This window comes from Aspergillus tanneri, assembly GCF_003426965.1.
Source record: "Aspergillus tanneri strain NIH1004 chromosome Unknown AapTan_6_pilon_pilon_pilon, whole genome shotgun sequence".
Taxonomy (NCBI): domain Eukaryota; kingdom Fungi; phylum Ascomycota; class Eurotiomycetes; order Eurotiales; family Aspergillaceae; genus Aspergillus; species Aspergillus tanneri.
This window is the reverse complement of record NW_022984633.1, coordinates 2910740-2938589: the sequence shown is the minus strand read 5'-3', so window position 1 is coordinate 2938589 and position 27850 is coordinate 2910740. Positions and strand designations below refer to the sequence as shown.

The following is a 27850-nucleotide window of genomic DNA, read 5'->3' as shown; positions in this document are numbered from 1 at the left end:
GCCCACTTTCTTCCTTTGTTTCTATTTTCGTCTTCTCCCATCCTTCTCCATAGATATACGACCGTGATGATATGGCTATTTCTTTCCCTTCTACATAAAGTCCTATGGATTGGTTGAAATGTACCCCGGGCGTTTGATGTTGATACTAGAGGCAGGCCCCGAACAAGATGTACTGTAGGATAAATCTTTCCATTCTTGTAGATTCATGGTATCAGATGTTGGCGCTGAACGAGGTAATGTCCATGTTCACAATACGGATGGCTATGTATGTACGTACGTAGGAAAATCCTTGTATTATTTACATCCATACCAATTCATACTCTCATAGATCATTCATACAGAAAATCCAACAGATCTTGCTTAAATGAGTTATAAAGCACCAGCCAACCTGTGTATCAATACGCACAGAACCTACCACTATACTGCAACTGTCTCAACCGCTCTCATCCGACTCATCATCAGACTCCATAGATTGTTCCGATTGCTGATTGTCTGCATCGTCACCCTCATTCGTAGCTTGGTTGTCGGTCCGCCGAGCGGGCTTTGGAAACCCAAGACTCCTTGCCAGGCGCAGCTCGAAATCTTCCATTTTATTCCTCTCGGAGGGAGTGATATCGTTGTCTTCCGTGGGATTCAGTTGACGGTAGACTTGACGGACCAAACCCGCTACACCTTGAGCCCCGACCTCAATCTTCCCTCGCGGGCCGACCATGTACTCAATCACTTCCTCCCCGCCATCCATATCGCGGACTCGCAGCAAGTAACCTTCTTTACAGAGACGCTGCAACAATCGATCCGTGCGGTCGACGGGCGTATATGTATCGGCATTAGTCCGTTTCAGGTAGCGGTCGAGCTTCTGCTCGGGAAGGGATCCCCCGTTGAGCAAGATCACCGCAATAATAAACGAGTATAAACCAGTATAGATGCCCTCCAAAGGTGCTTTCGTTGGAGGCAAAATCTCGGGATTCCGATAAGCAGGCGGTAGCGTACTAGTCAGTATCCAAGATTTATTCGTCGACGAAGGACGTTCGACCTTTTGGGCGGCTATATCAAAATCAGTAAACCCTGTATAGGGCTGACCACACAAACCGGGAAGAAAGTAGGCAGGATTTCTCACCTCTTCGCTGCTGTATGGACACTTTCTCTTTGCCAGGCAGCTCGGTTAATTCCATCCCAAAAATCCTCTGTAGGACCTGTTGCGCCTCATTAAATACAGTCTTGAATTGTCTTGAACCTTGCTCCCCCAGAACCTTGGTGCTGATGTCGGTTCTCCGAATTGGCAATCGAGAATACTCGCTGGCCAGTGCTAACCTGACCAGTTTGTTCACCATCACATTGGTACTACTCGGGGCACCCGCCTCCACTTCGTCCGATTCGTCACTACTAGAAACGGCATCATCGGTCCGTCTGCGACGACGGCGGGCATTTTCGACAGATACGTGGCTTTCACGTTCCAGAGAACTGGAGTAATTGTTGGGGGATTCTGGCTCCTGAAACGGGGAATATTATTTAGTAACTTTGGTTTCACCTGTCTGGTCTTGGAGAGGCTGGAAGGGACGTACTGCTCGACGTTTGCGAACAAGAGGCATCGTGTTTGATTGATTCAAAGAAAAGAACCGGCGGATTAGCCCAGGGTAACTTGTTGCTTCTGACTAGTGATACGCAAGAGAAATCAGATCCACTAGGTGGTAGTAGCAGTCAGTATGTTTATTCTTGATCTACCCAGGAAGTCGGTAGATCAAGTTTAGATTGGATGTTTGACGCGTTTGACGCGCCCTCCTACCGAATGTGGACCCAACGTGATTTATCCATATCAAGAAATCACATGCTAGCCTTGCCAATTCACATGTCAGACAATCAGTTAATGGCACCAAAAAAACTTCAGATGCAACAATGTTGCTGTGCATTTGACTTTGGTGACCCCTACATGATGGTAGTAATTCACATGTAAAAACAAACACCGTATCATTTTTTTTTTATAGAAAATGAAAAAAGAAAATGGATTGGGGGGTTAGGAAAACGGGCCATCTCCCCAATTATTCCTAGTACTGAGAAGATGCGATTTGGGCAAGGGCTAGTTAAGAACACTGTAAGCTTGACAAGATGAAAACACCTGCTTAAAAAAGGAAGACCAGCCAGAAGCATAACTTTCTAGGGAAAAAAAAAAGGAAGAAATAAAAAAACACATTCAATGCCCGCTCACTTCACACTCCAACTCCACACCCCGACAGCTATGACCAACTAATTATCCTTCTTATCATTGACTGCATCCTTGACCTGCGTGGTCTGATTCTGCAGCAGAGAGCTGATGTAGCCCAGGGACTCCTGCGACAGCACTAGGCTGGTAGTGATGATAGCTTTGCCGGTCGCAACCACTCCATCACCACCGCATTTACTGTACTCGGAGCCATAGGTGTCGAAGACATGACCCTTCACTTCCCCAGCGAAACGCACCGGGTAATAAGCACCATCGTGGATCATCACCTTGAGCTCCTCGGTGTCCTGCTTAATAATTGGGAACCTCGAGTCAATCTTGGTCAATCCCTGGTCCCCGAGGGTATCCATGCGAGCGATATAAGGGGCAACGAAGCCGTAAGGTTTAGATAGGTAAGGGAGGAACGGTTTGGCAAGACGGTTGTAGCCTTCGTCGGCGTATTGCAAGGACTTTGCGCCATACTTGTTGGATTTGAGCACCGTGATCGAGTCGGAAACGACAGGGTACGAAGCCAGATGCTATAGAAACAGAGGTCAGTCAACCAGTCCACAGAGCCTCGAGATGGAAGGGGGCAAATGTAATAGCTTACATGGATGAAATAAGAGCGAGGAATTTCGCCGTTGACTGGATTGTCGCCCATCGTGTCTCGTTCAGCGTGTGGCATATGTTCTTGGGAAGCAATGTTAGGACCACGTTCAAGTTTCAAGTCCAATAAACCTACCAGATGAATAGAAAAAGGGAGGGGAAAGGAGAATATGCAAGCACAGAAATGAAAAAGGTGAAAGTTTAGGGAGAGTTAGGATACTGAACCCTACTTTAGAGTGCGGCAAGACAGGACGATGGTATACAGAAACCCCGAAACAGAAGAAGCAAAAGGGAAAGCTGTGAATTTCGATTTCAAATCCAAGAAATTCCAGATGATAGAGGAGAAAAGAAAGATATTACGGATGCTAGGGGGCGAAGGACTTTTATTACTGGACTTTTTTATTTTAATTTTTACTACTGATGCCAGTATGGGCATGCCCGCATGTGATAGCGGGCCGTCCATATAGGGAGGGGCAAAAGCAAAAAGAATCATATCATAATCATCACTATCGTCTCATCGGGGGCTGGAGCTCCGGCTAGAGATGGTCGGCCCAAGAATAGACGGCAATTCGTCCCATTCGTCCCATTCGTCCCCGATAACCTGCATCTAAACCGACCGGGGAGACAAACTTGATCAATGGAACGACCGGGACTAGACGTTTAGTCCTCTTGATTCCCTGCCCAATGATTCGGCCACGCCGTTTCTCCCCGTACAGGACTTGATCTTGGGAGATAAGCAGGAAAGGAGTGATGTTGCTTGTGGTGTGCTCTTTTCTTCCTCATCCTCATCCTTTTTCGATGTCTCTCAAATTTCGAGTTGAGCTTTCTAGCCTTTCTCTGAGAGTTCCACACAGCTTGTCAACTAGTTGATTGATGGGTATGAGCTCACCAAGGTTGCGTTATCCTAGTGGCGAAAGAGGCTGAAGCATAAACGAGCGGGTGGGCTGTCCAGTTCTTGGTGGTATTCCTACCTATCGCAAATGGCGATGCAACAGATATGTGGTTAACATGTGATTGCGGGTCTCAAAGCCGCCTGTCAGTGTTGGCAACGATAATGAATGACCCTCATACTCAGTCTCAGAATTAATCCAAACATGGTGCAAATAAAGGGTCCGCAATTTTGATTTCATCCTTGTATTTATGTGTGTATGTGCGCTCTTTCTTTCTTTCTATTTCCTTTCTTTCTTTCTTTCTTTCTTCCTTTCTCTCTCTCTCTCTCTTTTTTTTTTTTTTTATTGTGCCTGCTTTGACTTCATACCAGTGAGTCCTGCTCTATCGCTGAGTACTTACCAGTAGTTGTCACTGGATCAGACAGAACTTAGTACTCCGAACTGCGTCCTTGCTCATGTATATTGATATCTTCCCATTAGCCAAACAGGGGAATCTGTCGGTTGATCGCCAACCGTTGTCTGGGGCACATTGACAGATATCCCTCGTAGATCAGTGATGCAGCTCGTTTAGAGACCCTGGCCTGAGCACTTTCCCCTCAGTCTGGAGAGGAGTTGCTTTTCTTAGAACCTTGTCTGGTGCATTTGTTACATTGTACTCTGTACTTTTGTTAATTTATGCTTAGGTAGTGCTGGGATCCACAAATTATTCACAATGATACTCAGGAACTAGTTTAGCGGTGCGACGGCAGGCACACTAAGCGACTGATTATGATGCCTATTTCATATGATCGAACAATGTGTGAGCGTACAGAGTACGTTAACTGGCCCGGATCCCCGGACCGACAAGCAGGACGTAGTAGTACAACATGTACTGTTCCTTAAAATAGATGGCTGCAAAACCGGTGTCCAACAAATAGCTCTCCAAGAGAACCCATCTGACTGACGACACAATTATCTCATGCAGTTGCATGCACCAAGGTATAGAAGGAAGGGAATCATAATACCCGACTGTCTAGACCAGAAAAATTGAGAAACGGTGCGACTGATATGCAACCATTGCAGTAGTCCAATGTAGGTCAGAACCGAGGAATACGAGGGCTGTTACGGTTTCCCTCTACGTAGTACTAGGGAGGTAGGTAGCGATTCGACACTACTAACTAGTGAAGTCTCTGTTGATACCTTCCTGCCCTGCCCCGAGCTACTCCGTGCCGACCACTCCCGATTTGCATGCATAGCCCTGTCTAGTCCTCTGCCGAGAGCGCGGTTACTATTATAGAACATGGGTTGAGAGATCACGCTCTCTGTCGCCTATTCGGCTATCCCATGCCATGTTTACCGAAAGAATGTGTTAAAGGCGGGGATGGCAATGCTAAGAGGGGACATGCCCTAACCCAATGCCCTTCACAGAGGGCACGCAAGACAGACATGCTCAATCCGGAGCAGCGGCAACCCGGAAACCCACGGGAGTGAGTAGTATAGCAGCAATCGTTAGAAGAAACAAAGGTGAATCTTGAATTTGTTCATGTTTCCATTTCATTTAGAGGATACCAGATCTGAATAGCCTCCTTCATTAAAGAAGATGGCCAAGTACTGGACTTGTACATCGATACATCCCCAATTCTTTCTCCAGCTATGGTATACGTCTTCCGGCCGTCCCATGCTCATGAACCGAATGCGCTCGATGCCTTTTTTTTTCCCTTTGCCTCATCTAAGACCTTGTGCGCTTAAACAACATAACGCCCAAAAATACCCCGTTTAGAAACCTGCGAATCGTCAGCGCCGTGCTCGGCAGAGTGTTTGGAATCTTAGAATTGCACGTACGCAGAGGAGTGAAGAACCACCGGTTCTTGCCGCTGGTGTAGCGGTCCTCAAGAGCCTTCTTGACGGTCTTCTTGGCATCCTCACGCGTGGAGACCTCCTTGAAAGTGTCGGCGGAGACAACACCCTTAAGACCCTCAAGCTCGAGAGTGTAGCGGGTGGGCATCAAGTGGTTGTAGTTGACAACCTTGATGAAAGGCTTCACCTTGCTGCGCTTCTCAACAGTCTTCTTGCCCATGCGGCGGGTGACCTTCAACGGGTAACGCTCGATACCAGCAACGATGGCGTAGGGGAAGGGGTGCGCCTTGGAACCAGTGTCGTTGGGCTGGACAATGACGACCTGCAATATCGCAAAAGAAAACCCCGGTCAGCACATCCCTCTAGTATAATCGACAATTGATCCTCGTTCTTTTTCTCCTCCATCGCCCGATGTACTTCATATCGAAATCGCTATTTCTCGGGTTCGTCTCTCCTCCCTCGATCGATTCCACGTGTTCCCCCCAACCATTCTCGCCAAAAAATAAAATAATAAAATAAAATAAAATAAAACGGAATTCTCTTGTCGTACCTTCTTACCGGCATACCGGCCACGGGTGATGATGGCCACACGGCCCACTTTCATGACTATAGTAACATTCTGTCAGCTCGGATCGAAAAGGGGGGGAAGCATGAGATCGAGAAGTAATGGCGATTTACTCACACTTCATTGTGAAAGTCCCGGTGAGCGCAGCGAGGTCGATGGGGTGGTTGTCGAAGTGCTTCGGTCGAGTAGAATGAGATTCTGTGCTTTTTTTCACCAAGTGCACAAAGGCACGGGATCAGGGCAAGCGGCTTTGTGTGCCCCAATTTCATTGGCTGGATTACCGACGGGTGACCAAGTTAAGGACACTAGTCCTTTCTAGGAATATTTCCCCATAGGGATTGACCCCATTCGAATCCCGGAGAAACTTGGCCCAGCCAGTCTCACCGCCCAGGTGACGATTGTTTACCGGACAACCAAAGGGCCACCCGTTGCTATGAGAGCAGCTTTGATGTGTACGCTGGAGATTGGGCCGGGTTGCAGTTGCCGCCCCATGAGCTACCGTTCCTCGAGGCATCGTACTCCACTCAGGTGTTTTCTTAGTCTTCTACATAATTGATCATAACCTACTTCAGTGTTCAACACCCTTCTTCCTTCTTGCCTTGCACCGTCCGTCGCATTTTTTTTTCAGGCTTGGCTTATCCTCCCCTGCCTCTGCCCTTCCCTTCTTCATAGCAAGCGTATAGTCATTTTTTGCTTCTTCATTGTCTTTTTGGTTCTCATCTGTTTGTTATCGTTGAACTTTTCTCGATTCAATCCAGGGCACTTGGTATTTGCCTCTTTTAGTTTTGTTTTGATGACCTGATATGCCTTTACGAGCTTAATCGACGATCATTCTTGCGCGCATTCCAGCTACATAACCAATTTCGTCTGTGTTTGAAACATTGACGATTCCACCCTGCTGCGAGAGCTATAGGTCCTACTATGCCGTCTCACGCTCGCGAAAGTTCCCACGATAGGGAGCTTGTTCTTAGACATCAATCAGTACCCATGTACGTGTCGGCTAAAGCCTCACCACAAGGGGTCATTTTTTGTTCTTCTACTATATAACCATGGATTATTTCAGACTGACTTTGAAACCGTGGAAACGAAGGTGGGACAGTTCCGACCCCGAACGCGCGCCTCCGCCATTGCCGTTGAATCCCGGCTACAATAGTCCTACAACGAAGGGAAATGTCTCCCCAGGTATTCAAGCTGTCGCCGCAAACTTTGTAGAAAAGATGCGTGAAAACGTTCCCAGTCCTTATACGACAAATCCGATGCCACCTAAGACATCCCCCGAGAAGTCCTTGATCAAAGGCCAGTTCCATAAGCGCATGCAGTCTTTGCAGAGCACTGACACACGTTCGGAGTTTCTCAACTACCTGGAAAGCAGGTCTCCAGAAAGGCCACTAAAGGCGTCGATTCTCGACCCGGGTTTCAAGCAGCAGGAGAAGACTCCGTCAAAGACCAGTGACGAGCCAGACACCCGGGAGTCGGAGCGCGAATCCCCCAATTTGCTCATTTCTAATCGTTACCTGTCCAAACCGATTATTGGCGAAAGCACGCCTCCTTCTGCCACCATGTTGGCCCTGCAAAATATGCAATTACCGAAGGAGGGCGAAGCACAGCTGAAGAATGATGACTCCGATCCATTCGTGGTGCCTAACCATGCAAACCCTTCCAGCCTTGAGTCTCTATCGACACAAATCCACAGTCTCACAGATATTGCGAGCAATCTCCAACGAGAGATGGCACAACTAAGCCGTCGAAGTAAAGACAATGCCACGGACCTCGTCAGTCTTAAAGCTGCCACCAATGCCCGAGATGAAGATATTCGGAAAAGCCTCCGCGATCTGTCCTCAAGTCTGTCTGCAAAGTTTCTGGACCCTGATGCTGCCACAAGGTGGGATCTCAGTACTCTCCTGGGCCCTGATAAAGATATTAACCACAGGGAATCGGATAGTTCTCCGAGTTCGAAGAAGAGTTATTCAGTACCACGAATGCAGAGCCCTAACCCGTTCGCCGCAGCAATGGAGCGTGAGCTGTGCAGTTCTCCCGCACCCATCTCGGATGGCTCTGCCAGTATTGCGCTGTTGGAGAAAGTTCTTCGAGAAATGGCCACGAAAGAAGGCCAAGAGAAGCTCGTTGAACTGGCTGAAGAAATCAAATCTAGACCCATCTCCGATACATCTAGCAACCATGCAGATAACAACATCACACAAATGCTTGAAGAAATTTTGAGCGTCGTGAAAGACAACACAGAGAGCAAGGCGCTGATACGTTCGCAACCTAGGTTCAGTGCGAGCCACATCCCTCCATCGACGAACCCCGACTTCACTGGCTCTCAGTCAAGGACTCTAGACCCTGAACAGTTGTTGGCGCCTGATATGGAAGTAACACACGGGAATAATGGTCAAGTATCGGATCCACGGTCTCTGGCTCACACGGATAATAAGGTTACGGAGGATATGCTAGCAATCATGAACAGGGTGAAGAGCAGCGTTATCGAGGGAGGGGGACTCACGAATGAGGTGAAAGCGCTGGTGCGAGAGCTCCGTGGTGAAGTGTTAGGAATGGGGAGGAACCTGGCTCGACAATTTGAAGAAATGGAGAAGACTCAGGCCATGCAAGACCAGCCGAAGAGTCCCAGCAAGGAAGAAATCTCCGCAATTGTTGACGGTTGCCTACACGAGCTCCAGGAGCAATTGGCATCAATAATCAGCGAGAACAGACATAATTCGGCTTCTCTTTCGGAGATGCGAGCTGCGACGGACGGCTCAGTTATCTATTCGATTGTCAAAGACGCCCTTGACGACATGGACTGGTCGCAATTACATGCTCAGACACAAGGAACCGAAATGCAGAAGGAGGACATCCTGGAGACAGTCAGAGAAGCTTGGGAGACGTACAAGCCTGAGATTGAGTTGCAGAACTTCGGACTCGAGCGTGATGAAATCCTAGAGTGTCTTGCGGAAGGTCTCAAAGAGTATCAGCCGAAGCTTGAACAGGCTGTAACATACGACCAAGTTCTTGCGGCTGTACAAGCTGGGATGCAGAGTTTTGTGCAGCCACCCAGCATCACAAAGGATGAGATCGCAGAGACTATCCGAGAATGCTTTGAGACCATTCAACCAGCCCCCCGTTCCTTAGAGCCCGAACACTTGAGCAGCATTCGAGATGAAATATTGCACGCAGTTACCGAATCAGTGACTGCCCAAAGTGTGCTTACAAGGGAAAGTCTTGACTCTGGCCTGGGTCGGGATGAAATTTTGGGTGCTGTGTCAGAAGGGATAGAGGTACACTTCTCTGCGGCCAGAAAAATGGAGAGACCCCATGTAACAAAGGAAGACGTCACGCATGCCATCAATGAAGCATTCCTCGCCCAGCAGTCTGCTGTTAGCACTAATGTCCAGCCTGCCATCTCCCGCGAAGAGATCCTGAATGCGATTGCAGAAGGGTTGGAGAGCCAAAACTCAATGATCAGGGAGATTGAGCTTAACAAGGATGACCTGATGGAAGCCATTTCGGCCGGACTGCAGGAAGCAACCACCTCTACCAATAACAACGTTGGGGATATATTGGAACGCTTTCAGGAACAGCTAGAAACAATGAAAGAGGAAGCAAGGCAACGTTCACTGTCCGACGAACAAGATAATTCACCGGTTTTAGATTCTATTAGAAATGGAATCACTGTTATACGACAGGAGATTGAAGGGTATGCCGCTACCGCTTCTGAAGCCACTGGGAAGCATGAGATAATGGACACCGTTAAAGAAGGCTTTCGATTGCTGCAAGCGGACATGGAGAAGACGATCACAGATACTGCGCTGTCGAACGGGTCCCGTGGTAACCCAGATACCCCAGAGCTTCTCGACGCCATGGAAAAGGAATTCGAGCACCTTCGAACCACTCTCAGCAGCTTGCTTATCCGGAACAATGTGACCACAGAAAAAGATGAAATTCTCGACGCCATTCGTGATGTCTCAGAAAGCCAGAAAGCTGGCAAGGCAGAGGATATTGCTGAAGTCATCAAGCAAGAGTTTGAAGGTCTTCGGGAGTCCGTGAATATGAGCCTTGTTCCTGCAGAACCGAGGACTGACAAGGAGGACATCATCGCCGCTCTTCGTGAAAGTCTTGAGACTTTCCACAATCAAAGTAGCCATGTGAAAGACAGCCCTGAAAATGTCTTTTCCACCAATGAGCTAGTCGACGTATTTCAAGATGGTGTGGGTACTATTCGACAAGACTTAGCGAAGCTCCTTGAGAGGCCAGCAGGATCTGATCATTCAGAGCTCCTCGATACTCTGAAAGAAGGGCTCAGTACCTTGAAAGCAGACGTCGAAAGCTTACGTGACTCTCACAAAAATTCCGAAGAGGTCGAAATGACTAGAGGGGGTGAGCTGATGCTTGCCAATGAGTCAAATATTAGCAACGATATTGAAGGACTTAAGTCTCTTATTTCTCAGCTTCAAGTCAAAGTTGAGGCCATAGAGTCAACCCCTCGCGCCACCGAACCGTCCGTAGACGCCCTGAAAAAGGAACATCTGGACGAGGTTCTGGCAGGTCTTTACGAGCTCCAAGGGTCTGTTGCAGGAATTGTAGCACGCGAGAACCCTGTGGATGAAACAGCAGCCAAGAAGGAGGACACAGATGCCATCGAGACATTGCTTCGAAACACGAAGTCTCAATTGGATGAGATGACGTTCCCCGCTCCTGATGAAATAGCGAGAGCCGAGCAACTTGAAAGCTTGGAAGCCATAGTCAAGGAGACGAAGGAGGCCATATTCGAGATGTCTATGCGATTGGAGGCAGAAAGCCCGACAAAGTCCGAGATTGGTACCCTCGAAACTCTCATGAAGGACATGTGGATCGCACTTGATGGATTGAAGGGCAAGGGGACCCAAGACGAGAATGATACTGAGAAACTTGTCAAGGCAGACCTTCAGACTGTGGAGGCCATGATATTCGAGGTCAAAACTCAGGTGGATGAGCTCAAGCTTCCCGATGTTGAGACATTGCCGACGAAGACGGATATCCAAGATCTCTGTGCTCTAGTAGCTGAGTTTAGAGAAAAGACCGAAGCGGAAAACGAGATGACCGCCCAAGGCTTTGAAGCACGAAAAGTGGAGCATGCTGGTCTGGCTGACAAAGTTGATGAGGCTCGCATGGTCGTTGAGGGACTTGGAGATGAATTAAAGAGCAAGCTAGACGGAAGTAACGAAGGGCTCTCGGAGCTGAAGGAACTTCTCGAAGGTCTGGCTGCTTCTGCGGAGAGCTTCACTACAGTTGAAAGCGTCAATGAGCTTACAGAGCTCATCCATCGAGAATTCGAACGCGCGCGTGGCGAACAGGACGCGAGCAAGTTGGAAAAGGAAGAGCGAGATACTGCGGCTATGGTTAAGCATGATGAAACCAGAGCAACTATTGTCAACGAGCTGTGCTCCAAGATCGACGAAAAGCTCAATGAAGTGATCACCAAATACGACGAGGCCCAAACTGCCATGGAATCGAAATTCTCGGAGTCCATGGAGCGTGATGAAGCCAGCCTTGAGGCGGTCACCAACACCAAAAGTCTTGCAGAGGACATCAAACTTGTCATAGGTTCGATGGGCAGCAGTGTCAACGAAGCCTGTGAACGGGTCAGTATCGATATGAAAACATTCTTCGAGAGGGTCGACGTGTCGTACAACAAGATGGAGGAGATGCACAATGAAGTTAGAACGCAACAAGAGAAAGCCCAAATCGACCTTGAACGAGCTGCCGCGGCTACGGATCGCGTAGAGAATACGCTACACGAGTTCCATCCACAGGTTTTTGAGCCTATCCAGCAGATCCTGTCCATCGTTGGCGAGCATTACGACCAATCCCAGAGGTCCGCTCAAGACCTTAAAATGGACCTGTCCACCTTACCCTCAACCATCCCACAGATGCTCCCTGCTCTTCCGCCGCCTGAGCCGGAGAAGTATGACGACAGTCAAGTGCACGAGAAACTTAACTGTATCCTGGATCATGCGAAGAACGAAAAGGTGCATGAGGCGCTCGACATCCTAGTGGAGCACATTACAAATGATCAGGTACATGAGAAGCTTGATGAGCTCCTAAACCAAACTACGAGCAGCAATGGTCAAGTCTGCGACAAGTTGAACGAACTCCTCTCTCACGCTACAAACACCAACAAACCCGTACATGAGAAGCTGGATACTCTCCTGGGCCACGCAACCAACACCGAACAATCGGTAACTCAGATGATGAAGTTGGATGAGATGCACAAAGACATCATGGAGACGTCCCGCAAGATGAACGAGGTGTTCGCAGCTCAATCAGCAATGGTCGCGGATGAGAATGAACGAAGACGTAAGGAAGCAGAGGACGCCGCGGTTGCACTCGAAAGGCGCAATGGTCAAAGAGAACAGGTCGAAGCTGAGATCATTACTCTACGCGAGGAGAAGGACTCGCTATTAAAGATAATCAGCAACCTGAAAGCTGAAAAGGAGGACCTTGCCAGGCAGAACACGGCTCTGAACAAGGAGGTTGCGGGCCTGGAAATGGCACTTGAGCTCCGTCAGGAAGAGATGCAAGTCATGGAAGATCGGGCGGACAGCCTGGAGAAACGAATCCTGGAAGGTGTCCTCGACCATGCTCGCAGTGTGCTTCTCAGTCGCCCCAACAACGTGTCCGGCCTGAATATGAAGAAGGCTCGTGGTTCGCGCGCCCGAGGGCCCAGTGCTTCTAGCAACGCCAGCACGGCCAAGGACCACCGCAGTATTCTGGGCAGCAGTGTTGGATTGGCCCTGAAGAAACGAGGCCAAACCCCATCGCAGGCTAGCTCTGGTGCTCCATCAAACGCGAGTAAAGAGAGAAGAATCCTTAGTCTCAGTCACGTTACGGGCAACCGGGGCTTTACGGACCGGCAGGTCAGCGCCAGCAGTGGGTTTACCAGCCTGAAGCGAAGCCACTCGGTCAAATCCAACTTTTCGCAGCGCAAAGCGTCGTGGGGTGGTAGGAGTTCGGCCGCCAACAAGGAAAATGAAGCATTCCCGGAGGAGGAAGAAAATCAAAGCGGGGAGGAGAGTGACACAGGCACGGAGCGGCGAACCAGCTATACTGGAACCTATACAGACAGCATGGTGTACGGAACTGGCAGCGTTGTCTCCACTGATCGACGAGTCAGTACCGCCAGCTCCACCACAGGCATCGGTGCTGCTATAGAGAATTATGAGTCAGGAGATCACCCCTCGGACGGAAAAGACGATACTCAGACGACCAAAGGCGACGACCCAGCCAATGACTCAGATATGGGAGAGTTAGATGCGGAGGCATCCAAGATGGTACTCTACGGGCAACATAGTGACAGTGGACTTGGTCCGGAGCTCACAAGCACGGTGGGATAAACATCCGAAAAGAAACCATTGACCTGATCCACGACATGTGACGAGTGTGCAGCATTTTTGATATCGACGATTCCTTGTGATATACCACCTCTTGTTTTCTTTTTTTCTTTTCTTTTTTTGGCTGAGCAAGCGACTTGTTGATATGATGATTCTTCCGATTCTCCTCTAGTCGGGCAGTTGAGTATTCTCGGCGTTGAATATCTTTTTTTTCCCTTTGTACTTTCCTATGCTTTTTAGCCCTGTTTTCTTTATTTCTTTTGTACACAGCTTGACTGGAATGAATGGTCCAAAAATAAATGACTGTAATTGTACATGGGATCAGCTGATGGGATCTTGTCGCCTGAGGAATCCACGTCAGGTGGTCCGTCACGCGCTGAGTCAGCCGTCCCCAACGGAATCCCAACTGTGGCAGCCCCACGAATCAGGCATTGCCGGGCACGCGACATGCCGAGGCGCATCATTACTCACTCTCTCCTCATCCTCTCCTCTCTGCTCTTCTTGTCTTTTAAACGCTTCTTGCTCTCTTCTCCACCATGGCTGACCTGGAGTCTGTCTAAGTCTCCACTCCGTTTCTGTGGCCCTTCTTTTGCTTCCCCCCTGAGGCGTCGCTATCGGAGCTTTGCAGCCCGGGTAGTCGCTTCCTCGTTAAAGAGCGGTCGACATGTTGGACCCCTTGCCCCCTCCTCCAGCATGGCTGCGAGATGCTGTCGACCCCTGGGCGATCTATTTCAATGTCCCTGCCATCTCTGATCACATCCATGAAGTCCTCATCGCTTTCATCGTCTACCAGCTTATCCATTTCATCCTCTCCCCTTGGTTGTCGCCGCTTATCTTCCCCCGTCACTACCCCCAGCTCAACCGACGAACCAAGCTGAACTGGGACGTCCATGTGGTGTCGTTGGTACAGAGCATCTTCATCAATGTCGTGGCCCTATGGGCCATGTTTGCGGACGAGGAGCGGAAGTCAATGAATGTCGGTGAACGTGTCTATGGATACACCGGCGTCTGTGGGATGCTGGGCGCCTTCGCGGCTGGATACTTTGTCTATGATCTGATCGTCAGTGCAATCTATATCCGTATGTTTGGAATCGGCATGCTCTTCCATGCCATCAGTGCTCTTTGGGTCTTTAGCTTTGGATACGTACGTTCTCTTGCACGCATTCTCTCCTCTTATATGTAGAGCCCGGCGCTAATTCGTTGTGGCTTGTTTTTAAGAGGCCCTTCGTCAATTTCTACTCGCCCGTGTTCATCCTCTATGAGCTCTCCAGCCCCTTCCTCAATATCCACTGGTTCCTAGACAAGCTCAACATGACCGGAAGTAACCTACAGTGGTATAACGGCATGATGCTTCTCTTCACATTCTTCTGTTGCCGTCTCGTCTGGGGGACCTGGCAATCCGTTCTCGTCTACCGAGATATGTGGTACGCCCTCAAGCAGACCTGGGCTTCTCACACCCTCCCGGGAGCTCCGATCGACATCTCCTCGCAAGTCTTTTCGGTCCTCGACAACACCTCTCACTGCCTCGACGACACCTGCAGCAGTACTACCGCCACCGCCGAACTCTCCCGCTTTGCCTCCTACACCGCGAACGGGGTCCCGACCTGGTTGGTCCTGACCTACGTCACTGCTAATCTAGTCCTCAACTCCCTCAACTACTTCTGGTTCTCGAAGATGGTGGAGACCGTGATGAAGCGATTTCGGGTCCCTCCGTCGTCATCGGCCGCGCCGTCACGGACAACCAAAACGGAGGAGAAAGATTCCCAGTTGAAGGAGGACATCTATATCGCACAAACGGTCGTTCTCGATGCGGCCGCCAAGCTGGAACAGGAAGAAGGGAGTCTGTTCCACGGCGATGCGGTGGCTGGCACCATTGCCTCGGCCGTGGATACCGGTTTCGTCGATGAACTACGTAGAAGGAAAGCCGATGTGACGTCCGCTTCTACCGGCGGTTCTTCTCGGATTTGAGACAGTTTTCTATAAATGGAGAAGATATTGTGGTGACTAGTAGTTGAGAATAGCATATGCAAACGAAGCCTTTTTTTTTTTTTTTTTTTTAATTAAGTAATATGTTGATTGAATCGCTTATATTTGATTTCTTTTCATATTGCATTGCGAGAGATTCCTTTTCTCGGGGCCTTGATGTGAGCTGGATCATGGACATTGCTCTTTTACTACGACGGGACTGCTTCTCTATCTCCCATCCTGGGTGGTCTTCCTTGGTTTTAGGTTGGACATGGAGTCTGTCACAGGAATTTTGCTTTTATTTTTATTGCTCTGGAAATCATAGAGTTTAGATCTTTCTCAGTCTGTTATACTTGTATCTGCTTAGCTAGTACGACAAGTTTAAACATGAAATATTCGGTATCGCCTTGGATTTACTATCACATCCAAACAAAAAGAAAAGACAAAGAGAAACTGTAGATAAAGCAAAACATGAAAAAGCACACCAAATCCAAACACCACCTAAGCGCCTCCAAACCAAATGTATTTTCCCTCCCGTCCAGGGCTGACTAGAAAACACCAACGCTATCCAGATTACCGTCCCATCGCCGCCTCTGGTTTGGCGAGCATATATCGTACAGCTTCCCGGGCCACGGGCGTGTCCCAAACACCCTCGCTTCCTCCACGGCGGAACTCGGGTCCACTACCGTCTTCACCGCCGCCGCGCGTGGCCTCGCCCAGGATCGTCTCGAGGTCCCTACGCTGTGAATTGATCCAGCGTCGCACAAACGTCGCAGGGTCGTTGCTCAGTGCCGTGTAGAAGGAATGTCTGGCGCGCGAGTGCGTCAATGCCTGGACAATCAACGACACCTGATCATCCAGGGCGGTGATCTGTCGCATGGCCGATGAATACTGAGGGTTTTGTGTCAAGGCCAGCATCTTCGCGCGGAGAGGATCCTCCACCGCCACCTGGATATCGTAAACGGTAGGAGCGGGGTTTCTGTGGAATTCCTCGTCGACACGGATGGTGTACGGGAGTTTGACGGGATCCAGAGGGCTAGTGTGAGGTCCAATGCTCTCGGGGATGTGCGGGAAGAACATCTGCTCTCTACCAAAGATCTGTAAGGAAAGAAATTAGTGTCAGTCCCCAATAAAGCAGCAAGAGGAAAGGAAACCTACCGATCGAAGACGATGGTCACAGCGGACCAGACGCTTCTCCTCATCTTCTTGCAGACCCATCGCACGAATATAGTCCCAGATGCCCAGGACGATCCCACTTCGAGTCTCTTCCTCCACGTCCAGGACCTCGGCCAGCTCCCTGCTAAGCTTGTAACGTTCAGGAGTCTCATCTCGAACAAGGCTAATGGTAATGTTCAAGTTTTCCTGCGACGCTCGAGAGAATTGAAGAGAGTCAAAATCAGCGGAGGGGGGAAGCGAAACTGCATTGACCGGCAACTGAGGCTTGGTCCAGCTGACCGGCTTGACCTCCTCCGGCTGGACGGTGGAAGCCTTGTCAAAGTCGACAGTGATAGTTTTGAAAAAATGCGAAAAGCGCTGCTTTGGGCGTTTGGGGTCACACGACTTCTTGGTCTCTGTAGTACCATCGTGCTCCATCGGATCATCCCCGTTGGCTTGCGCCTCCCCACCGTCGTCCTCGCTGTCTTCGGCCGCCGTGGGGTCGTTCTCATCATCCAGCAGGCGTCCCTCGATACGGACCTTGTACCGTCCCGAGCCGGGGTTACTCCCTGGATCCAATCCATTCGCATCGCTGGCACCTTGCCAGGGCTGCAGTTCGGCCGTGTTCGATATCCAGATGCGCAGGGTCCGGTACTTTTTCACGGTTTTGCTGATGGAATCCTGGATGTCCAGCCTCTTGCGGACGATTGCGGCATCCAGGCGCTTCTCGAGATCCCGCAGGCTCTTGTACTGCTGCACACCTTCCCCGACAACCACTTCGTCAATCCCATCGGGGATGTTCTTGTCGGTGGGCTTGCGACTCCGGCGTAAAGCGGCGTCGTTGGGATGGGCCATGTTGCGCTGCGGGGGCATATACTGAGGTGCCACGGGGTGTTGTTGCATAGGAACCGGCATGCCAGGACCTGTAAATATAGGTTAGGACGAGAAAGTGCCAGGTAAGACAAATCCAGGGGCCGGGAACAGACCTGGAGCTGGCGGTCCGCGACGTGGCGTGGCAGGAGATCGTTGGGCGGGCTGCGGGAAGCCACGACCGTAGGCGGGCTGCATTGGAGCGTTCATGGCGTAGTGACTCGACTCGCAACCCGCAAGGGATTGGACTAGATCGGATTGAATTGGGGGGGTTGGGAAGCGATGAAAAGGAAGGACCAGTTCTGGTCTTGTCTTTGCCTTTTGGTCTGTCTTGGTCGGTTGGCGCTATTCGCGATTATTTTGCCGCGACGCGCTTTACCCAATTCGGCAGCTCCTACTATTACATACGAGTACTTAATTACGAGGTACATAACTGAGACACAAAGAGACCACTAATCAATCGGATTCCCCATAATGCAATCATATCACCCTATTACAAAGACCCTCTTCACTCCAGAAGCGATGCCTGATTCGTGTACAGTTCCTCCACCACGTTGCTTAGCTTCTCAACGGTCTCCAGCGCGGCATCGTATGCCTGGTCCCGCTCCGTCTCGTCGTAGACGATCAAACATCCCGAGCCCTGGTCCAAGACCCCGATGATCACCTTGTCCAGGATCATCTGTGACAGCTTCCTCTCCACCTGCTGCGTGTCCAGCCCGACCATCTTGGCGATATGGTCCAGTTCCACCCGGCTAAACGGTTCGATCACCTTAATCAGATTCTGCTCCAACATAGCATCGTAGAGACGGCGGAGGTGGTTCCGAATAAAGGCATCGCTGCCGAGTTCAAATCGATAGTCCGAGAGCGCCTTTTCGTACTCTTCCAGCGATCGGTTGGCGTGGGCGCGCGCCACCGCTTTCATGGCCTCCAGCCGAGGGCTAGCGTATTTCTGGGCCTGCTTAGAGCCCAGCAAACTCGTCACGTCATCCGCCAGGTTCAACATGATCTTACAGAGCAGCATGTACTGAAGCGCTGCAGTCGCCTTCTCACCTTCATCCAGCGAGCTGTATCCCTCCAACGCCTCTATAAAGTAGGAGTACGAGGTGTTGAAGTCCTTCTCTTCCGCATGCAGCATGCCACTCTGCATATCCAAGCCGGCTTGCAGATTCGGTGGCGTGTAGATGGAGGCGGCCGATGTCCGAGACGCCGTCAAGGCCGCGCGTGCCTTGGCCTGGTTGCCCAAAGCATGATACACTCGCGATTCCAGTAGCTGCACCTCGACCAGCATCAGCTTGTCGTCCAGTCGCTTCAGCTCACTCAGGAGGGGATTGATGAGGCTCAGGGCGTCATAGTAGGATTGCTTCTGCATGTAGATGGCTACCAGCCGGGTCTGAAGGTTCTGTCGAAGGAAGGACCGCCGCTCGGAGATGGCCCAGTCGATGCAGGACTGAATGACGGCGATCTGAATATCAAGAGTGTTGGGGATCTCGCTAAACAAGTCCAAAAGCTGACGGACTTTTTTCCTATAAGTCAGCTAAAGAATCCCAGCCGCCACGAAATTGGTCTCTTCCACTCCCACTTACCTAGCTTGGCTGTCTTTGCTTTGGCGAATGACGAGAAAGAATCCCGGCTGGTCTTGATGAGTTCCGCGATCTCCTGGGGTTTCTTCTCATCTCGATACAACTCCCCCAATCCAACCAGAGCATTCTCGTAGTTACGAGATGAAGCTTCTGATGATCCCGGGCCTTGAGCCAGGGCCTCTTTGTAGGTACTCTCAGCCTTGGAAGGGGCGCTCTTTGCAAGAGCCCGAGCTTCCTCGATTCGCTGAGCGGCCGTCGAGGAGGGCGCCATGGCTGGGACGATAGTATACGGGGTGAGGGAAGGTGAGGGGAGGATTAGATTCCGAAGAGACGGAGACTAGGAAGGTTGAAGGACAGGCAGGTGAACGAATGGCTGAGGGTTGATGACAAGCTACACTAAGCAGGACGCAGGCCTCAATTGGGAATCGTCACTGCTCTGCCGCGCTCACCGCCCGCGGCTTGGCGAACCAACCATATTTTTTTTAATATTTTTTTTTATATAAAATACGATGGAGTTCATTTTGATTCTTTTCCTCTCCTCCATAAATCCCCCCAATTGAGAGCGTCATGGTAAGTGGCTGTTAAAAACTCACCTTCCTATGAATAAGCTACATCTTACTGACTCGCTTGTTAGAAAATTAAAGCTCTTTCTCGTCCTACATCCTCGCAGCAGGCTCCGGGGTCTGCTGTCGTTCGACAGCCCCGGAACCTGGACCCGAGTCAGCATCCATTCGAGCGAGCTCGCGAGTACACACGAGCCCTGAATGCCACGAAGCTTGATCGTCTCTTTGCGGCGCCTTTTATAGCACAGATGGGCGACGGTCATGTGGACGGAGTCTACTCGATGGCGAAGGATCCCGTCTCCTTGGAGCGGTTCGCGAGCGGTAGTGGGGACGGTGTGGTGAAAGTTTGGGATTTGACGACCCGGGGGGAGGTCTGGAATACGCAGGCTCATGAGAACATCGTCAAGGGGGTGTGTTGGACACCGGAGCGCAAGCTACTCTCCTGTGCCAGCGACAAGACTGTCAAGCTGTGGGACCCGTACAACTCTTCGCCCGAGGCGCCTCCTCTGGCAACGTATCTGGGACAGGGTGCCTTTACGAGCGTCACACACCATCGAAGCCTTCCCTCTTTCGCGGTCGCTTCTTCTCAGATCTCCATCTACGATATTTCACGGCCTTCCTCGACGCCCTCGCAAGTGCTTCACTGGCCCACTAATGTCGACACGATCACCGCGGTCGCATTTAACCAGACGGAGACCTCGATCCTCGCGTCGACGGGCATGGACCGTTCCATCATCATGTACGACCTCCGCACCAACTCTCCCCTGCACAAGCTAGTTCTCAAGCTGTCGTCGAACGCGATTTCGTGGAATCCCATGGAGGCATTTAACTTCGCCGTGGCCAACGAAGACCATAACGCCTACATCTTTGATATGCGAAAGATGGACCGGGCTCTAAATGTCCTAAAAGACCACGTTGCCGCAGTGATGGACGTGGAGTTCAGTCCGACCGGCGAAGAGCTCGTGACGGCATCGTACGACCGGACCGTGCGTCTATGGAACCGAGCGCAGGGTCACTCGCGCGATATCTATCATACGCAGAGAATGCAGCGGTAAGTAGTTTATTGATTATTTCGTTTCTTTTCTTTTTTTCTGATCGTTCTAATTTATTTGATGCAGTGTCTTCTCAGTCAAGTTCACCCCCGACAACAAATACATCCTCTCCGGTTCCGACGACGGGAACATCCGTCTCTGGCGATCCAACGCCTCAGACCGCAGTGGAATCAAGAGCGCTCGTCAGCGGTCGAAGCTCGAGTACGACCAGGCCCTGATCCAGAGATACTCGCACATGCCGGAAATCAAACGAATCCGGCGCCAGCGCCACGTGCCGAGAACGATCAAGAAGGCCCGGGAGATCAAGAGGGAGGAAGTTATGGCAATCAAAAGACGGGAGGAGAATGTTCGGAAGCATACCAAGAAGGAAGCGTTGCCCAAGAGACGGAGCGAGCGGGAGAAGATGATCCTGACGGCGGAAAAATAGATGCGTTTTTGTCTCGGGAGAGGACTGGGGAAGGCACAATCTTACGATCGAAGACGAGTTTCAAATGGCTAAACGAGTTCGACCAGGTCATTTCCCTTTATATATAGCCCGTCTGCTCGTTCCACCCCATGGTTCCTCAGTCTGTATGTGCATGGTTTGCTGGCTGCCTAGAAACTACGGCATGGTCGATGCCGCTCAAATACCGAGCGATGCGCTGCAAGCTGACGGGCAGCACGGCATACCAGTTGACGAATCCCGCGAACGTGGGCATTCGAATGACACCCGCCTTGCCTTCATCGATGGCGGACACGATCTCCTGCGCGACATGGATGGGTTCAAGAACTGGGGCAAAGAAGGCGTTGGGAGTCTGGACGGAGTTGAAGAGCGGGGTGGACAGCTGGCCCGTCTCGACCAAAACCATCTTCACCATGTCTTCGCCGGACGCACGGAGCTCCGCCTCCAGGCTGCGATGGAGGGCGCTGAGACCGGCTTTACTGGCCGAGTAGTCGACGAGGCCGGCGGGACACAGCTGACCGAGCACGGAGCTGATGTTCACGATAGTGCCTCCGGTGGGACTGGACAGCATTCGAGGCAGACACAGCTGACAGGTATGGAAAGCGGCGAGTAGATTGGTCTGTATGGTTTTCTGGAAGGCATCTGGCGACAGGGAAAGTAGGGACTTGCCATTGATGCGGGCGGCGGCACAGTTGACCAGTACTGTGGGGGGCCCAACCTATGAATAGCAAGTTAGTATAATGTACCAATATTTACTATCCGTATCACATTAAGACTCTGATCCAGCAATCCAATACAGATCGTATAATAGAATGAGAGAGATACCTCAACTTCAACCTTCCTCAACGTCTCCTCCAACACACGACGATCCCCCACATCGCAACGAAAGTAATGCACAGCGGACATTTCCCCCTCCCAACTCTGTTCGACACGGTCGACATCACAGACATCCAAAACGGCCACACTGACGCCGCGCAAGGCGTAGATCCTTGCAATCAAAAGGCCCAAACCACTGGCGCCGCCCGTGATGACGATAACCTCGTCGGTCAGATCCACCGGACGAGGCACCCCGTAGGCGATACGGTGGTTGAAGACGCGTGCGACCGCGAGAACCGTCAAGAGGATAGCATACGAGGTGGCCAGGACAAAGGCAGGATGTGTGTAGGGAGTGACTTGGGCGCGGAGACTGAGGACTCCGATCCATGCTACCCAGGGATGGAGGAGAGTGCGATTGAGGACGCGGAGGACGAGATCGAGGGTGAGGACCATGTTATTAATAAATTAGAGATGAAGAGATGAAGAGGTGAAGAAGAGATGATAGGGAATTAGCTAGATGAATGAGTGATTGTTGTGATGGTGGGGCGGGGAATCCATCCGATATATAAACATTAACAGGATATTACTATACAACCCTTTGGACTTCTAATGCACTACAGATCTTCCAGATATGCACCTCACTCCTCTACAACCTATGCACGTCCAACTCGCCTCCGGCTCGGTGGATCTCACCATCGATGCCATCACTCCTACTCCCACCACCCCGACCCAGCTACACATCCACCTCGATGAAGCCTTTGTGCACCATTGTCTCTCCGTCCCCCTCCCATCGACCGGTACCTTTGACGAAGCACGGTCTCTGACCGCGCACGCCAAAGCCCAATTCCACCCCGCCGACCGCTTCCAACGAGGAGAATGGCTACTCGCCGAGTCCGTCGCCTCGGGGGTCTTCCCCCTGAGACCTTCATGGAGGTCAACCGCACAGTGGGACTGACCTGTCTAGACGCGGGGGAGGAACTGAAGACCGGATGGAAAGACATCTGTGAGGTCCAGCTGGTGTGTCGCGCAGGATTCGATCTTGTCCGGCGACGACGACGGGGCCGCGAATCGCACGGTCGTGGACGAAGCTCTCACGCGAGATTCGGTCGACATACTAGGGCCAACCCTTACGTGGAATCCAGCGAGGAGACAGCATGGCAGAATATCGACTGGGTGGTGCAACGAGCCCGTCAACTGAACAAACATCTGGATTTCCATCTGGATTATCATCGAGATCGGGATCAGGAACCCCACCCCCCCAGCGGTGTGATATGTTCTGGACGCCCTGCATCGGAACCAATGGATGACTCGCACCACCGAGAAACGGGTGATGTTGGGCCATTGTTCGCGCTTGACGCTGTTTCGTCCCGAGGAATGGGTCCGGTTGGCGCAAGAGATCCTCCGTTTCGATCTCCCTGTCAGATTCGTCGGCTTGCCTACCAACGATTTGTACATGGCTGCACCACCGTCCGCGACAGAGGGGGACGCTGGCCGATCCCGAGGGACTATCCCCGTGCCGGAGATGATCCGCAGGTATGGTCTCGATGCTGTGATGGGTGCTAATAACGTCAGGAATGCTTTTACGCCGTGAGGGTCTTCGGATCCCTTGTCGCTGGCATGTCTGTGCGTCAGGGTCAGACATGCACTGTACGAATGTGTGCCGACGCGATGAAACCAGACGATCGGGCGGGTCTCCTGCTATTCTACGAGGTCGATGATACCGATGTGGTGTCTCTGCCACGGAGAAGTGTGGCCGATGTCGTGTGGGATTCCCCGTCCGATTGAGTAGCGACATTGTACTGGGAGGTCGATTGAAGAGGTTTCCGGTCTCCTTGTGTCTAGATACGGCGTATCGATAGCGTGAGGTGTAGAGACGATGGTTCTTACAAGTGGAAATCAGTATGACATGACGATGAAGATGACCAATTCCATGGACGATCTACCTAGTAGTGTAAATATTAATGAAGAACACCTCCATATGCAGTGGTATAACCCAGTACTCCCAAAACAGTGAAAAAAAGAACAAAGAAAGGGACAAAGAAACACCAGTAATCTAGTTAAGCCCGAACCTGGGATCCATAGAATGCGTAGCTGAAGGTCGGACAATGGACGTCTTCTCGTAAGATATCCAGATCGTCAACATTGGTTGACAGTCGGATTCCATTTCCAGCTCGCGGGTACAGACGATGATCCATGAACTCGTCCTCCGAGTCAGCGGAAGATTCGTCTAGGGGCCTGTTTGCTGCGGAGGCACTTGGGACAGTAATGTCCTCAGCCCCTGATGTCGAACTCATGCTGTTGGTCTGAGCAGAAGGGGGGGAAACGGCTGGAACGCTAGATCGGAAGGAAAACTGAGACGACGGTAAAGCTTTCAGGTTGTTAGGGAACATGGGCATGGTCGGATAGCTATTAGATATGGTGACCAGAAGCTCGACGAGCGTGGCATGTGACAAGCGCGACAAAAACCCCCGTCGGTCATCAATCGAGAAGCGTTCGCCGCCTACTTCCAGCGTGGGCACTGCTACCGGATGATGAGTCGGAGGATGGAATGATGGCCCGCTTAAGCTAGGATTGCTGCGCACCACTGTCGGTTGCGTGATGGTGATCTCGACAGGTTTACACCCTCGACAGAGCCATTCCTTTTCCTTGACTGAGACGACCTCGGCGTTGATCGGAGGATCGTGGCATCTTTGATGCCATGCTTGATTGCACCCATCGCAGAAAACAATCGCATTGCTCGTCGGACTATGGCCTCTCTGGCAATGGATGCAGTTGATATACTTATCCTTGGCTTTGTGGCTATTCACCCGTTGGCGTTTGCGAGCGGCCGCCAGGCTAGCAGCATCGAGGGAGTCACTCCTCGCCTTGACAGTCACGGGGGAGGCAGGCGCCGGTACATAAAGCGATGGACGATTCACCTGTCGACCGGATTTCGTTTGGGTGGCCGTTGGCGTAATGTTGGATTCATCCGAGCTAGAATCCCCTGCGAGGATAACGCCTTCCCCATCACTGTCATCCCATCGTCGGCGCCTCTTTTTACGTTTAGTCCCATTCGAAGGCATCGTACTTCTCCGTTGGAGGGTGCTCGTTGCTGGTTTCTTTTGTGTAGTTGAGGAGGCCGCTGGGGATGAAGACTGGGCCGCTGGAGCCACGGGCTGGGGCGGTGGTTGTGTCGCTACTGCTGTTGCTGTTGCTGATGCTCCAGTTGCTGCTGCCAAGAGACCCGCCGACGAGGGTCCCGATGGTTTAGGGGCAATGGTAACCAGACTCGGTGGCTTCCCGTGGTCATCTTTGGGAGCTGTAGAGATGCTGCCGGTCTGTTGGGATGTCACAGGCGTCTTCGGTGCCATCATATGATGCGAGTAGACGAACGGTGCTGTGGGCAATTCTATGAACGTGGAAGAAACCCTCATTGTGCTTGCGGGGTGAATACTCCGATAACTGTTCAACAATTGACTGAAGGCCGGTTGAGTCCACCTGAGGGGGCTGGGTTCATGTCCTGGCTGCTGTTGCTGCTGTTGCTGCTGTTGCTGCTGTTGCTGCTGTTGCTGCTGTTGCTGTTGTTGCTGTTGTTGCTGCTGCTGCTGCTGTTGTTGCTGCTGCTGCTGCTTCTGCTGTTGCTGTTCTCTTTTGATATTCCCAGTGACCCGAGCAAGGAGCTCGGTGGTGGCCGCCGATAATCTCGGAATATGAACCTTACTAGAAACGGGAGTGGTGGACGACCGCTGTACCGAATGGGATGTAATTGGCACCGAGGACGATTCAAGGCTGGAAGCCGATGGTCGTGGCCCGGAGGTAGTGGGTGGCGTTGTCTCTATAGTAGACGCCAGGGAGGGAGAGACCCCATGTTGTGGTGACATGCCCTTAGATTGGCTAGTGAAACGCAAACGTAACTGTCAATCGACAGGTGCTCCGATTCTGGCTTGTGGAGTGAGGACAAGACGAGGACCCGGCGTCTCTGCGGTCTCTAGGCAGCTCAGGTGCGCTTCATTTCGTGCCGGATCCAAAGTTCAATATACAGTCACGTGATGCTGTTCGTCGCCAGCAGCGTCTTCCACATGAGAGGGCACGAGCGATTTCTATTCACGGTCTATTCTTCTATTGGCTAGTACATACTGGTCGTGGGGTCTTCTAAATCCCTTTGTCTACTTTCACGGGCATGTATGCCGCTTAGTCGTGTCTGAGTCAGTACTATTCTATGACAGCACTCCGTCCTGCTTTAACCGAGCAATCTCATCGGGCTTGTACTGCAGGAGGTCTCCAAGGATTTCATCTGTGTGCTGGCCCAAAGTTGGGGGAGGCGTCCGGACACCAGGGGTCGCGTGGGAGTACTTAATGGGTGTGTTGACGACCTTGATGGGACCACATGCTGGATGGTCGACTTCCGTAACCATTCCACGAGCTTGGACTATATCGCTGGGTTTAGAAGCACTCGATGCATGGACTTTGAGAGAAGAGCTTACCGTGGGAATGATTCAGGGTCCCCTGGATATCATTGACGGCTGCGTAAGGCATTCCACTACCTTCCAAGATTTCCAACCACTCTTGCGTGGTCTTCTGCTTGACCCTCTTCTCGATGAGACTATCGATCTCTTTTCGATTCTGCACACGGTCTTGGTTGGTGACGAAACGAGGATCTGTCTTCCACTCGGGATACCCTAGACGATCGCACAACACCCCGAAGAGCCTGTCGTTACCGCCCCCAAAGAGAATGTCTCCATTCCTCGTCCGGTAGCTCCTGTAGGGAACAATGGATGCTGGAAGGGTCAGCCAGCCTTTTCATCACACACACATTCTCTCTCTCTCTCTCTCTCTGTTTTATTTATTTATTTATTTATTTTTTAAACAAAAAGCCAGGTCGGGGCAACTCACGATGGGCGGTCCCCCATCTCCCCGAGTCCTTCTCCCCGCTGACTAGAGCGGAGCTGGCAATGTTGGCCAATGTGGCGATTTGACAGTCGCTTAGACATGCATCAATGTGCTGCCCCTTCCCGGTCCGTGCCCGGGCCAGCAAGGCAGCCATGATGGCATTCGACGTGTACAACCCGGTGGTCAGATCCGTAACGGCCACACCAACCTTGACGGGATCACCATCCCGGTTTCCGGTGATGTGCATCAAGCCCATTTCGGCCTCCACCATGACATCGTAACCGGCCCGGTTGCTGTATGGGCCCGTTTGGCCATAGCCGGTGATACTAGCATAGATCAGCTTGGGGTTAATAGACCGTAGTGATTCGTAGTCCATGTTATATTTCTTGAGGCTGCCCGGAAGGTAGTTTTCCACCAGCACGTCGCACTCTTTGACAAGTCGGTGCAGGATTTCGACTCCGGGTTTGTGCGCAAAGGAGAGACCAATGGATTTCTTATTGCGGTTGACCTGTCGCACAAGTCAGCGACTCATCCATGATAGTCGTCAATCACTTCGAAGGATGAACTCTCCACGTACCGCAAGGTAGTAAGCACTTTCACCGGGGCCCTGATGCGACTCATTCTGGTACTTGGCATAGGGCGGACCCCAGGCGCGGGTGTCGTCGCCACGAACGGGGTGTTCTACTTTGATCACGTCGGCTCTAATTCCCGGGAATCTGAAGTCAGCGATACCGTAGAATGACAATACCGTTTAGAAGCCATTTATACCCTAAATCTCCTAGTATCTGAGTGCAGTATGGCTACAGTGCATCGCCATCAGTATACCCGGCACCAAGAACCAGAGGAGCGTCGAATCACTCACACCAGCCAACACTCTCGTCATATCTAGAACACGAATTCCTGCCAGGGGAAGGGTATCACTGGAGGGGGGAATTGCGCTGGAGTAGAAACGCCATTGTTGCGTGCGCCTTCGAGCGGCGAGAACAGACGGACGGGCAACAACAGAGCGGTGTAACTTCAAGAGGACATGCATCATCAAGCGATTCGATTCGGGAGTCAGACATGGAAAAAAAAAAAAAA

At 51.3% G+C, this 27850-nt stretch overlaps 12 protein-coding genes across 12 annotated transcripts; 4 read left to right on the top strand and 8 right to left on the bottom strand.

The window, feature by feature from the left end:
• Positions 1-433: 433 nt before the first annotated feature.
• Positions 434-1589, bottom strand: ATNIH1004_009004 (MAGE domain-containing protein; the record flags this gene model as incomplete). Its single annotated transcript, XM_033573605.1, has 3 exons — positions 434-1044; positions 1118-1490; positions 1563-1589. 3 exons carry the CDS (start codon positions 1587-1589, stop codon positions 434-436), a joined length of 1011 nt encoding a protein of 336 aa, XP_033424157.1.
• Positions 1590-2241: 652 nt separating this feature from the next.
• On the bottom strand, positions 2242-2855 carry ATNIH1004_009003 (putative pathogenesis associated protein Cap20; the record flags this gene model as incomplete). The annotated part of the gene is made up of 2 exons (XM_033573604.1): positions 2242-2733; positions 2805-2855. 2 exons carry the CDS (start codon positions 2853-2855, stop codon positions 2242-2244), a joined length of 543 nt encoding a protein of 180 aa, XP_033424156.1.
• A 2590-nt stretch (positions 2856-5445) lies between these two features.
• RPL27A (60S ribosomal protein eL27) lies at positions 5446-6215 on the bottom strand (the record flags this gene model as incomplete). The annotated part of the gene is made up of 4 exons (XM_033573603.1): positions 5446-5453; positions 5512-5848; positions 6077-6132; positions 6209-6215. The coding sequence occupies 4 exons, from the start codon at positions 6213-6215 to the stop codon at positions 5446-5448; spliced, it is 408 nt and encodes a 135-aa protein (XP_033424155.1).
• A 797-nt stretch (positions 6216-7012) lies between these two features.
• Positions 7013-13461, top strand: ATNIH1004_009001 (uncharacterized protein; the record flags this gene model as incomplete). The annotated part of the gene is made up of 2 exons (XM_033573602.1): positions 7013-7080; positions 7182-13461. 2 exons carry the CDS (start codon positions 7013-7015, stop codon positions 13459-13461), a joined length of 6348 nt encoding a protein of 2115 aa, XP_033424154.1.
• A 661-nt stretch (positions 13462-14122) lies between these two features.
• On the top strand, positions 14123-15426 carry ATNIH1004_009000 (TLC domain-containing protein; the record flags this gene model as incomplete). Its single annotated transcript, XM_033573601.1, has 2 exons — positions 14123-14602; positions 14677-15426. 2 exons carry the CDS (start codon positions 14123-14125, stop codon positions 15424-15426), a joined length of 1230 nt encoding a protein of 409 aa, XP_033424153.1.
• Positions 15427-15996: 570 nt separating this feature from the next.
• On the bottom strand, positions 15997-17658 carry ATNIH1004_008999 (SWIB/MDM2 domain-containing protein; the record flags this gene model as incomplete). Its single annotated transcript, XM_033573600.1, has 3 exons — positions 15997-16521; positions 16582-17501; positions 17565-17658. 3 exons carry the CDS (start codon positions 17656-17658, stop codon positions 15997-15999), a joined length of 1539 nt encoding a protein of 512 aa, XP_033424152.1.
• Positions 17659-17956: 298 nt separating this feature from the next.
• On the bottom strand, positions 17957-19299 carry RPN6 (proteasome regulatory particle lid subunit RPN6; the record flags this gene model as incomplete). Its single annotated transcript, XM_033573599.1, has 2 exons — positions 17957-18963; positions 19032-19299. 2 exons carry the CDS (start codon positions 19297-19299, stop codon positions 17957-17959), a joined length of 1275 nt encoding a protein of 424 aa, XP_033424151.1.
• Positions 19300-19595: 296 nt separating this feature from the next.
• On the top strand, positions 19596-21070 carry SOF1 (rRNA-processing protein SOF1; the record flags this gene model as incomplete). Its single annotated transcript, XM_033573598.1, has 3 exons — positions 19596-19598; positions 19663-20642; positions 20710-21070. 3 exons carry the CDS (start codon positions 19596-19598, stop codon positions 21068-21070), a joined length of 1344 nt encoding a protein of 447 aa, XP_033424150.1.
• A 136-nt stretch (positions 21071-21206) lies between these two features.
• ATNIH1004_008996 (uncharacterized protein) lies at positions 21207-22354 on the bottom strand (the record flags this gene model as incomplete). Its single annotated transcript, XM_033573597.1, has 2 exons — positions 21207-21803; positions 21911-22354. 2 exons carry the CDS (start codon positions 22352-22354, stop codon positions 21207-21209), a joined length of 1041 nt encoding a protein of 346 aa, XP_033424149.1.
• A 178-nt stretch (positions 22355-22532) lies between these two features.
• ATNIH1004_008995 (putative zinc metallopeptidase) lies at positions 22533-23686 on the top strand (the record flags this gene model as incomplete). Its single annotated transcript, XM_033573596.1, has 3 exons — positions 22533-22808; positions 22877-23434; positions 23474-23686. 3 exons carry the CDS (start codon positions 22533-22535, stop codon positions 23684-23686), a joined length of 1047 nt encoding a protein of 348 aa, XP_033424148.1.
• Positions 23687-23958: 272 nt separating this feature from the next.
• On the bottom strand, positions 23959-25254 carry ATNIH1004_008994 (phf1/phf2 family PHD finger domain-containing protein; the record flags this gene model as incomplete). Its single annotated transcript, XM_033573595.1, has 1 exon — positions 23959-25254. One exon carries the CDS (start codon positions 25252-25254, stop codon positions 23959-23961), a length of 1296 nt encoding a protein of 431 aa, XP_033424147.1.
• Positions 25255-26097: 843 nt separating this feature from the next.
• ATNIH1004_008993 (CaiB/BaiF CoA transferase family protein) lies at positions 26098-27803 on the bottom strand (the record flags this gene model as incomplete). The annotated part of the gene is made up of 6 exons (XM_033573594.1): positions 26098-26309; positions 26365-26658; positions 26774-27278; positions 27348-27471; positions 27539-27570; positions 27633-27803. The coding sequence occupies 6 exons, from the start codon at positions 27801-27803 to the stop codon at positions 26098-26100; spliced, it is 1338 nt and encodes a 445-aa protein (XP_033424146.1).
• Positions 27804-27850: the final 47 nt, after the last annotated feature.